Here is a 12,009-nt window from a genome sequence, read left to right as displayed (position 1 = left end):
ACACACACACAGTGTTGAAAGCCTAACATAATGCAAAAATAACAAGATACAAAGATACTGTATAACTCTAAAGTATAACTTATAACTCGATCCACGCACTTTACCAAAATAGCAAACAATTCCAAAAAATAATGGAGTAATTGAAAGCTCTATAATATGACGAAGAGAGATTTCCAATTTAATTAGAAAACGATACTGTTCTATTACATTATTCTCGAATTTCAATTATGGTTCAACTAGTGCGCCGGGGGCATTTATAAATTTGAATAATGTATCAAATTATTTTCATTATTATATTATATCCCAAATTAGTATGGATGCATTTAAATTATTGAAATAGTTTGAGTGACCGAATTAAATGAGCGAGTAAAATTTTAAAGTTTATTCTCAAATGTAAGTCAGTCAGCTACATTGAATTTTTTTATTAGTGTACGCTTTTCTTGGATTTCCAATTATAGGTATAGTAAATGGGTTGAAGCTTCAGACGTCCAGTTTCTCTTATTTTTTATTTTGCTACAACACTAAAAATAAAAAATAAAGTCTAAACCTGTTTCAGTGATCTTGCCAATAAAACAGAACTTGTTAGCAGAAAAAAATTTTTTTTATTAAAATACATCAAAAAAATCTAAGGACTCAAAAGAAAATTTTCGACTAAAGATAAAAAAATCCTTCGACATTCAGAAGAAAACCAAATATAGAGTACACTAGCTGTGTAATTCCGCACCCAAAGCGACAAGTTAATTTTTCTAATAGGACCTTTTCGGCTATCTACTGTCTAAAACTATTTCACCAAAGAGTCAGAAGAAAGATATAAATAAAATATTCGACTTTAGAAGAAGAAAACTGACCGTTAATGAACAAACTTTTAAAAAATTTAAAAAGCTTTTAATTTGTAAACAAATGTCAACAATTTTTAATGGTCAAAATTGTAATTGCTTCAAGCTGAAATTATTCATTTTATTATTGTTTCCGAATTCTAAGGCCTAAGAAATGTAAAAAGTATTTGCCCATGTAAAAGCGCAGAGAAAATAAAAAGAAAGGATAGAAAATAAAAAAGCGAAGGAAAAAATGAAAGAAGAGTAATAGTGATTTAATAATTAAAAGAATAAAAGTAGCCAAGTTGCAAAAACGGAATCGTTGTGAGATTTTCAAATTCTAGTCAAAAAATGGTAGCGTATTTTTTTTGTTAATCCCGAATATAATTTAATATAATGAAATCAGTCTGGGAATACATTATTGAAAGAAGGGCATCTGAATAGAAAATTATGTACCTGTTTGGAGTTGATAAACCAACAAAATTTTTTAAGTAGATGAAAATTAAGAAAAAGAGCTGAGAAACTAAACTTGCACTTTTCACAATGAACTTTAAAACAGAACTGGCTAAACGACCTGGCCCTAAAGACAGAATACAGGAAAACTGCAGAAGCATAACAAGCATGCACCTGGTCTTTGTTATGCATGGCTGGTGTCTGGGTGTGCACATTACCCTCTTTTCTATCAGCTTGCGAACCGAGAACCACCCTTCCACCTTTATGGACTTCCTACCGGGCACTGCCACGTGCCAAGCGTTATCACAAACCATTTACACCCAATTCCCAAAAATTCCCTTTCCAAATAACATGCGTATAACAGCCACATCGTCCATAAATAAGCAATTTTTCATTCACTGATAAATTCAAAATATATTTAGAAAAAATTAGATTATAAATTTGAATTTTTGTAACAGTAGAAGGTACATAATAGAAGAAAGTAATCCCAATTTAATAAAGGCAATATAATAAAGGAATTTAAGTGGGTTGGAAAACAAGGCAGCTTACTTCACTGAATGGTTGTTGAGTACCGGAGAATTGCTTTTGAAATAGATCTACTATATTTGATACATGCTCCACTGATTGCATTGAGATAATTGATAAGCTCCTTTTAATTAAATATCTCTGTGGCTTCTTAGTTAAATGAACTATCCTAAATGCACACACTACCGTGGGAGTTGTTTTATGATTTATAACAGATAATCTATTGAAAAAAAAGTAAAGTCTCTTTTGCATAATGCATAAGAGGCTTTAGTTTTTTTTCAATGTAAATTTATTCGCGAAATTTGAGAAAAACATAAAAATGTTTTATAATTTTATTTACTAGAATATTTCATTCGGAATCTACAACATTAAAAAAATTGTGGAATATGTTTTTTTCTAAAAGATTATAATATTTTTTAACGAGAATTAACCAATTTTATTAATTAATTCAAATCTGTTTCTTTATAAATTGCTCAATCACAAAATATAAAAAACAAGTCAACATAAATAATATAAAACGAAAAAAAGAGCATAAACCACTAAACTAATATTTCATGCGAAAAGATTTTAATTATGTTCTAAAATAAATAATTTTCCAGTGTCAACATTCTTGGTAAAACTAATAGAATGCGACCGGTAGTTAAGTCACCCGCATGTAAATGTACATCCTTCCCTTCTCTTCAATCGAAAAAAGAACACGTAATTAATTCAATATAGCAAAAACAATTATCTAAATGTTCACATATTTTTCAAAATTTGGATATTGTTTTTCCTTCAATTTCAATCCCGAATCCAACGTCCGAATACAAACAAACAATTTCTTTACAGTATTTTAAGGATATTGTTTCACGTTCTTGATTACAAAAATAATTTTCAAACAAATTTTACTCCTACCGAATTCGTTTCTAGCCTGATTTTTTTATATTTTCCAAATTAATTGAATTTCAAACTTTACAATTTTATAATACAATTTTTAAGAACTTTAGAGGAATTTTTTCACCTTTTTTAGAAGCAAAGTAAATACTAAAAAACAATAAATATATCTTACACACGCATAGAGTTTTTAACTATTTTTAAAAAGTAATTTCCAAATATTATTGAAGATTTTAAGGAATATTTCAAAAGATTGAAATTCTACAAGATTTTCGAAAACTTCTATAAATTTTGATTTTTTAAGTTGGAATTTCGAAAAACTGTTTTTTGAGATAAAAGCATGTAAGTTGGCGAATGCCATCAGCGCACGTGTTATACTTCTTCGAAAATGAAATATACCCATTTCCGGTTGCTCTCCTGAACGAGAAACGGCTATAAGGGCCCTTTTCACGTGGGCACAAACTATAATATATAAACGATTTATTTGAAATTATACAACAAAAGGTTTTCCACTTTTTTATTTTACAACGTGATAAGAAAAAATCAAAAGTAAAATTACATTGGAAAATGAGATTAAAAGGAAGTCCGTCGATACGTGTACCGAAACTTCGGCATAAATATTAGAGCTTTTTCGATACACATAGTGGAACCTGGACAAGGTACTATTTGTCCCGGAATTGCAGTACATTTAGCCGAATTTTACGGTACACATAGACACTGCCCAAAATGAAAAATATACAAACTATCTGCACTTATTCACTTTCACTTTAAAACTATAATTTCGAGAAAGTATAATAAGGGGTTAACGAACAAAACATGACAAATATTCAATCTGACTGATTATCCTATAATTCTTTTTTAAAGCTATATTTTAACGGGATAACAATTTTTTTGTCAACTAGGGTCAATAATCATATTTTTCAAGTCCTGAAAATATTAAAACAGGGTTTCTCAGTGATCAGCCAATTTAAAATTCCCAAAATTTCCCGACCAATTTCAAGATGTAATTTTATAATTAGGAAATTATTTATTTATACATAGTAAAATTATACTCTCACAGAATGAAGTAATGAATATTAATCGAAGCTACATTACAGATCAGTATTCTCAACAAAATGAGCCACGATCAAGTCATTTTGTCAGTTCTTAGAGAAGATATTGCAAAAATAATAAAATTTCAATATTTTCTTAACATTTAAATTAAATCTAATATAATTAACATTTTGTAATATTTTTGGGATCAACTTGAAGTTAAATTTCCATATAATATCACTAACTCATCATTATTTCGAAAATGTTTCCTTGCTTTGTTTTCTAGAATTTACAACAGTGAAAAATTCAATTTTTCCGACGAAAAACACTAACATAATACAAAATTGTTAAAAGATTCTAAATATGGTTCAATTTACAATAATTTTTGTTTAAAAATACCAATTTACGATTAAAAACACCACCGCAACTTAAAATAAAATTGTTAAAAAAGTATAAACCTTCTTTGAAACCTGATATTTTAATGGAAATGTACATTTCTAACGATAAGCATTAACATAATCCGAAATATTGCAAGCTTTAAAATTGTATTATTAAAATAAAAATCATTTAATTGAATTCTAAAGAGTTACCGTTAAAAATACCGATATCATGTGCAAACCGTTAACACAACCTTAAATTTTTCCAAAATTCTAAATCTATACTGCCGATTTCTATTGGAAAACGCTGACATAGCCTGAAATTAAAAAATTCTGAATCTTCTTTGAAATATAATTTTAAAAATATTTTAAACCAATCTCCGACGAAAAATACAAATATAAACCAAAATTATTCCAAAATTCGAAATCTTCAAATTATAATGATTTTGGTTTGAAAATTCAGCTTTTCATCATAAAAGCAAAGCTTAACTTTAAACTGTTGAGAAATTATTGATCTTATTTGAAATCTAATGATTTTTTTTTAAAATAAAAATGTATATTTTCGACTAAAACTAACAGAATCCGAAACTGTTGAAGCATTTCCATTTTATTATTTTAAATAAACATAATTGGATTACAATTATTGAACTTTTTTGTTTAAAAATACCACTTTCAGGCAAAAAATACCCACATCATCCAACTTTGTTGATCAATTGTAAATCTTCGTTGAAATCTAACATTCTTTTATTAAAAATACTAATAATTTCTATAGGAAAACACTAACATAAAATAAACTGATTATAATTGTAAATATTCTGTGGAATCTCATGATTTTTGTTTAAAATAACGAATTCCATGTGAAAAACGTTAATATAACCTGAAACTGATAAAAATACCGGTAAACCTTCTTTGAAATCTTTATTGAAAAACACTAGCTTAATCTAAATTGTACACAGAATTTAATCCTTTTTAAAATCGAATGATTTTTTAAATAAATTCCGTTTTATGGTGTAAAATGCCAACTTAAAAAAAATTTTTTTAAACTTATGAACCTTCAAAACCTAATGAATTTTGATTTAAAGTCTCAATTTTCCGTAGATACGCTAGTAAAAGCAAAAAATGTAAATGGCTGAAATTTATTTCATCTTTGAAATGTAATAATTTGATTAAACATACGCATTTTCGGTGTAAAGCGCTAAGCCAAACTAAAATGGTTGAAAATGGGGAATCTCGATTTATTTTCATTTAAACAAGTTAATTTACGATAAAAAAACTACAATTTTCAGAAACTGCAAGTCTCCAAACATTATGATTTTCTTTTAAAACTACTAATATACAGCGAAAAGCTATAATATGAAATATTCGTAACATTTTCAATAAATTACTAGAAAATTTTAAGCTTTAAAGTTGACGTTGCAAGAATATTAAATAGAAAAAAAGTTTCTTAATCCGCATAAGGTTTACTATGATTTTTCTTATTAAAAGTAATTTTTTGTAGACTTAATTTCTGAATTCAAGAAATAAAACATTTTCAAGTGATAAAAAGCCAATCAGGTATTCAACAACATTGATTGCTAGATTTTTAAGATATTTCGTTATACCAGTTTTTTTAGAAAGAAAAAATTCGGCTAATCGGATACAAAAATAAGTATCATTCAAATATTTTTCATTTGGCAAACAGTTTAAAGAAAATCAGTAGATTTCACTCAAAAAATCTTTTTATTAAATAACTACAGAATCCTACATTTAAAAAAAAAACGAAAAAAACCCCGAGCAATGTCAAAAAGCTTATAGGGCATAAGTAGCATGCTGCAATAAGAAGGCTGTCGGAGAAACCCGGACGGACGGACACCCTCTTTGCAAATAACTTCACGAAGAACAAGTGAATTATTCTCTATTATTCAGTTATGACTATTTCCATTTAAAAAATGTACGTTCATCAGCTTCAATTAATTATGTTCGATTTAAATTTCACTCTCCAAAATTGTTGAATTTATCTTTTACCTTAAAATGAATTATTAGTTCAATTAATTTAACACTTTCCATTCGCAAACGCGTCCAACTTAAAATCTTTAAATTTCCAATGCGTCAAATTAAACATTTTTGAAATTTAATTTTGAGTCTCGGGACGAGACACTTAGTTTTTAAATATTATAAGATTTAAAATGTGTCGATTTCAAATGAGAAGGATCTTGAAAATTATATCATTTTGAAATTTAGATGATTTCAAATGTTAAATATACCATATTTTTTAATTAATTCGAAAGAACGAAAGTTAAATGTTCATTATCATTTCTTAAAAAATGATAAAATTTAAGAAATACAACGAAATTGTCTACTGCACACACTTTAACTTTGTTTTGTACATACAAAATCCGGATTGCTAAAAGTTTCTGCCGACATCATTTTAGAACCTGCACTTTGGTAATTACGAGAAAATCAGCGCATCGAGTTTAATGTGGAAAAAAGCCCCGCGATTCGCGTGAAATCCCGACGTTAAACAAACCCAGAGGAAACGATGTACAAGTTGGAAAGTAACTCCGAAAGAGGAAATGAGGGTAGAAAAGGCGATAAATGATTCCTTGAAATTCGGGAAATTGGTGTTTGTTCGCTTTTCTCACCTGTCTTCATGAATGGCGAGTACTTTCGTACTCGATGGTGCGGATGCAATAGCGCGGCCCTGCTGGCGTCGACCCCCCTGTCAACAGTTTTTCTGTGTGCCGTCCCTGGCTTTGTAACCCGGGAAACGCTCGTCGGAAAAAGCAGAGTATGGAAAATCGGATTAAAGATGTATTTTGTTGTTGATGACGGCCGGTCAGAGGGTCGGTTGTCTGCTACAGTCGTCTCCTTGGCTACGGCATCGATATACCCCCTTCAATGAGAAACACCGTCTGCGCAGACACCATCTTGAGTGCCCACTTCCGTCGATGGAGCTGCCATCTACACCCTATATTTCGTTGTTTTTAAGCTTTTTAAGCACATTTAACTCTCATTAAGGTCCATTTAATTCATATCTACCGTGGATAGAAAGCTTTTTTACTTAAAATTACACTATAAAGTCCTTTTCATTGTAAAATGGAAATTATAACCTAAATTGGTGACCAAACATTGTTTCGCGCGAATTTCAAATCGGTGGCAATTTGCATTATAGTTTCTAGTTCGAATAGTCCGTAAAGCTCTAATTTTAACTTTGTGAAGTTGGTTTTTGATCAATAATTTATAACTCGTGTGAATTTAATTGATTCCAAGAAAGAGTAAGATTTCATTCATACTAAAATTAAAGTATTGTGGAGAGATATTCAATTCAGGGCGGAAACCGGTTTCTTGTTATTAGCGTCTCTTTAATTTAGCGGGTCTTGTCACCTTCGACCGCAGAACAACTGGCCTGTCCCAAATTTTTCATTTACTTTCTCGAATTGAAATTTTATATGCTGACGGAAAAAAGTAAATATATCATCTATTTTTTTTTAATGAAATGTTTTCTCTTTGAAGCAATGTGTACTGTGTATTCAAAATTCAACAAATAAAGAAGAATACTTAAATCTAGGAGGAACTACTTCTTGAACGCGTTTTCACGTACGTATCACTACGCGTAATTATAATGTTTACCATGTTCATATTTACCAAATACTATTTGCTTTCATTCGATTACGCTCATACATTGCACAAACTACACGTGCATTTATATCAATTGTGTATAGATAGGAAGGCAAAGAAAGTGAAAACTATTCATTTTTTAAATAAATTTAAAAATCAAATTGTTTACTATATCTATAAAAAATTATCTTCCTTATAAAAATTTATAATTAATATACTTTTTGACTATTCTGAATAATTGAATTGTTTTATATCATTTTAATAAATGAAATTATTATCTAGTTACAGGGATATAACAGATGTAATAAAACTTAAGTCCTAAAAGAAATGAAGGTTCGTCTCCCTATATTGATTGTATGTTCATTACACATAATACATACTGTTTAAGATAGACGGGGCATAGAATTTCAATGTGCAGTGTGTATATACTTCGAAAATTAGAAAGTGAATAAAAGACCAGTCGAATTTAGTCGAGGTTGTACCGTTGTAGGAATATCCGACTAATCTGGCATAGTCTAAAAGTCAGTCAAAGCTGTCAATTATAAACACGAAGTTGGCAGTTGTCACTATGATGACTTCGGAAAATGATATTGAAGATATTGAAGAAATATGTGATAAAAAACAGAGCGAATCTGCCGTTCTGGAAGTAAGTTCTACAGCCACAGGAGGAAATATAAAACAAGAAAATCCTGAAGTGGATTTTCTTTCCAGTTACAGCACATCGATGGAAGGCTCGGTGGTAAGAACATAACCTATACAATTTTGACAAGTGATCCGTTCTCAATGAGTGTAAACAAGTGTGCGAATCATGACAATCGTGAAAATCTGTCAATTTTTTATTAATATTATATTACTATGCTCTAAGCTTTTTTCAAGTAAACAGCACTAGATTTTAGAAAATATATCGGCTATAGAAGAAAATTTACTCTTTCGTTTTCTTTCTATTGAAGAAAAATGTCAAGACGTGAATCTACATTTACAAAATACTTTTAAAAAATGTTCTCAGAGTATATAAAATACAATATATAATAGCATATATCATATTTATGTTTGCCAGGTTGCTTCACCATCCGTAGATAGTTTTTCCACCTTGCCAGATCAAGAAATGTCTGATTTTCAATTAGACTCTCGAGATTTACAAGTCAAGGTGGATAATCCACAGAAACATGTGGAAACTCTAGAAACTTACATCACTTTTTGCATCACAACTAAAGTAAGTTTTTTGTAGTAATTTTTTTTATTTTGATAGTTTTTAGAACAATAAGTAATTTTATCAAAAGTAATTTAAATTTACAACATTATATCAATTGTTTGACAGTTTTTTTTAATTCTCTGCCAAAACTTTGATATTTTTTTAGTCAACTCGACCTGAATATAACGAGGGGGAGTATGTTGTTCGTAGACGTTACAACGATTTTATTTGGCTGAGGCAAAAATTGGTGGAAACATACCCAACACACATTATTCCGGTAGAATTTTTATTCAACATAACTAAATTTATATTAAAAAAAAAACTGCATTGGTCAATAAATTAAAAAAAATTAATTGTAAATTTGATTTGATTTAAATCTAGCCAATGCCAGGGAAACATTCGCTCTTGGCTCAGCTGGACCGATACTCGAAAGAATTCATCATCGCTCGCATGAAACTCTTACATGTTTTTCTTAATCGAATTGTTAACCATCCGATTCTCAGTTGCGACAAAAGCCTCCATATTTTCCTCACCTGTAAACCTGCTGTAAGTAAAATATTTTATTCACGTAGAACTATTACATATTAAAAATTTAAAAACAATGTTTAAATGCGTCGAAACCAGGATCCAACCTAAAAATTAAATTACCTTGTTTTACTCCATAAATACTAGAATTACATCTCTTTTTTTTAATAATTAGGGTTTGTTCCTGTTTTGAATAAAATCTGTATTCAGAGTGAAATATTGGCTAGTTTCAATAGTTTTTGTGTAAAACGCTTTTTTTTTGCTCGAGTTAGAATGAAAAAAAAAACGTTTCACACAAAAACAATTTAAATTAGCAAATTTTTCACTCCGAGTACAGATTTGATTCAAAACAGGGATAGGTTCTAATTATATAAAAAGGATATAATTCTAGTATGTATGGAGTAAGACGAGGCAATTCAATTATGAGGTTGGGTCCTTGTTTCAACGCCCTTGAATCTAGTTTTAAAAATGTTTAATTTTGCAGGAATTTTCAGTCCATCGGAAAAATCGAGGTAACGTTCTCGTCAAAGTCACAGATTCACTGCCGAACATTACAAGTGTCTATTCGATGAAATTACGCAATTTGGAATTCGAACAGATCCGGGAATATTGTTTTTCCTTGAGCGAAAAATTAGCGACTATGGATAAAATCAGTCACCGTATTTATAAGGAAAGGCAAGGTAAATATCTAGTGAAAACATTCAATAATCGGTTTTAATAGAGAGGTTACACTCTTGAAGTCTGGTGGTGACTTAGTGAAAACTTTGAAATATTTTGGGATCTCAAATCTTTGTGAAATCATTGAAATATTTTTGATATCTCAAGAAAGATTGTAAGCATTGACATCTTTAAAATCTTTTGAAATCCTTGTGAAATCTTCGAAATATTTCTGAGATCTTTACCATTTATGTGAAATATTGTTTAATTCATTCAAAAGCTTTGTGAAACCTTTTAAATATCTTTGAATTCTTTTGAAATATTATGAAAACCTTGAAATATTAAAAATTTTTATGAAATTCTTTTGAAATATTTGTGAGATTTACTCAAATATTTTAGAATCTACAATATTTGTGAATTCTTTGAAATAATTTTGGAACATTTTGAAATATTATTTAAACATTGAATTTTCTAAATCTTTGTGAAATCCTTTGCAGTATTATTTGAGATTTTTACAATTTCGGTGAAATATTTGGAAATCCTTTTAAAAGCTTTGCGAAATATTTGTGAAATCATTTAAATATTTGTAAAGTGTTTTGAAATCTTTGTGAAAACTTTGAATTATTTAAAATATTTATGAAGTACTTTTAAAATATTTGTGAAATCGTTGAAATATTTTGCAATATTTTTTATATCTTTGAAATATTTTTGAGATATTTTCAATTTTTGTGAAACATTTTGAAATCCTTTTAAACGCTTTGTGAAAGCTTTGAAATATCCTTTGAAGTATTATGAAAACTTTGAAATATTTAAAATCCTAATGAAATCCTTTTAAAAACTTTGAAATATTTGCGAATTTTTTTAATATTTTAGAATCTGCAATCACTGTGAAATCGTTTGAAATTCTTTTTTAATCTTTGAAACATTTATAAAATCGTTCAAATGTTTTGGAATTTTTTAAAAATATTTTAGAATCTGGAATCTTTGTGAAATCTTTGAAGTATCTTTCGAATCTTTCGAAGTATTATTTAAACATTTAAATCTGTCAAATCGTTGTGAATTTTGTTGAAATCTTTTGAAGTCCTTTTGAAATCTTTGAAAAATTTGTGAATTTTTTTTAAATATTTTACAATCTGCAATCTTTATGAAATCTTTGAATTATTTTCGGCAACTTTCAAAATATTATGTAAACATTGAAATCTTTAATATTTTTGTGACATTTTTTGAACTCCTTTTAAAATATTTGTGAAATCTTTGAAATATTTTTCACAGCTTAACAATTTTTGTGAAAAAATTTGAAAAAATTTTAAAAGCTTTGCGAAATCCTTGTGAAAGCTTTGAAATATTTTTTAATTCTTTTGAGGTATTATGAAAACTTTAAAACATTAAAACATTAAGAATCTTTATAAAATGTTTGGAAATCTTTTTGAAATCTTTCGAATAATTATGAAGACTGAAATCTTTGTAAAATAATTGATATATTTGTGAAATGTTTTGAAATCTTTGAATTCTTTTGGAATCTGAAATCTTTAAATAGTTTTGAAATCTTTCTAAATATTATAAAAACAAACTTTTAAGTCTTTAAAACTTTTGTGAAATGTTGGTGAAGTGTGTGGGTGAGGAATAAGAAATAATTCGGTAAACGTGATTTACACAACATTAATAGTTTATTGGTAATTAATAAAGCAAACCTGACATTAATAAAGCAACCTGACATAATTTTTGGCTTGATGCATTTCGGATTTTTTGGTCCGCGTATATTGAGCACTGACACCAATTTTGGACTAAATCTTCGAAACCTTAAAAAAATTAATGTAAGCAATACAATTTGCACATTCGTTGCATATATATCAAAAAAATTTATATATATCAAAATAAAATTTCGCCCGGGGGCGAAAGACAAGGCGAGTCCGACGCTGAGCCCCGCCGGTTAGTTCACTGTCAACAATAGTTATCAGCTGAT

At 28.7% G+C, this 12,009-nt stretch overlaps 2 protein-coding genes across 12 annotated transcripts in view; one reads left to right on the top strand and one right to left on the bottom strand.

Moving 5' to 3' along the window:
- LOC117177199 (DNA-binding protein RFX2) overlaps positions 1-6,940 on the bottom strand; it is a 37,783-nt gene extending 30,843 nt beyond the window's left edge. For all 9 annotated transcript variants that reach the window (XM_033367732.1, XM_033367733.1, XM_033367734.1 and 6 more), the window contains exon 1: positions 6,697-6,940. The gene's annotated coding sequence lies outside the window, so the exon portion shown is untranslated. The remainder of the gene's footprint in view (positions 1-6,696) is intronic.
- Positions 6,941-7,050: 110 nt separating this feature from the next.
- The window catches only part of LOC117177201 (sorting nexin-30-like), an 8,157-nt gene continuing 3,198 nt past the window's right edge, over positions 7,051-12,009 (top strand). Inside the window, exons 1-7 of one of the 3 annotated variants that reach the window (XM_033367743.1) lie at positions 7,051-7,072; positions 7,568-7,651; positions 7,955-8,411; positions 8,730-8,885; positions 9,031-9,141; positions 9,246-9,410; positions 9,874-10,069. In XM_033367743.1, coding sequence (XP_033223634.1) covers positions 8,241-8,411; positions 8,730-8,885; positions 9,031-9,141; positions 9,246-9,410; positions 9,874-10,069 — 799 coding nt within the window. In that variant the 5' untranslated portion in view covers positions 7,051-7,072; positions 7,568-7,651; positions 7,955-8,240. Of the gene's footprint in view, positions 7,073-7,431; positions 7,652-7,710; positions 7,794-7,954; positions 8,412-8,729; positions 8,886-9,030; positions 9,142-9,245; positions 9,411-9,873; positions 10,070-12,009 lie in introns of those variants that run through there. The other 2 variants (XM_033367742.1, XM_033367744.1) reach the window with 2 other exon arrangements.

This window comes from Belonocnema kinseyi, chromosome 7, assembly GCF_010883055.1.
Source record: "Belonocnema kinseyi isolate 2016_QV_RU_SX_M_011 chromosome 7, B_treatae_v1, whole genome shotgun sequence".
NCBI classification, from domain to species: Eukaryota; Metazoa; Arthropoda; class Insecta; order Hymenoptera; family Cynipidae; genus Belonocnema; species Belonocnema kinseyi.
The sequence above is the reverse complement of the archived record's forward strand: the minus strand, read 5'-3'. Positions and strand labels throughout refer to the sequence as shown.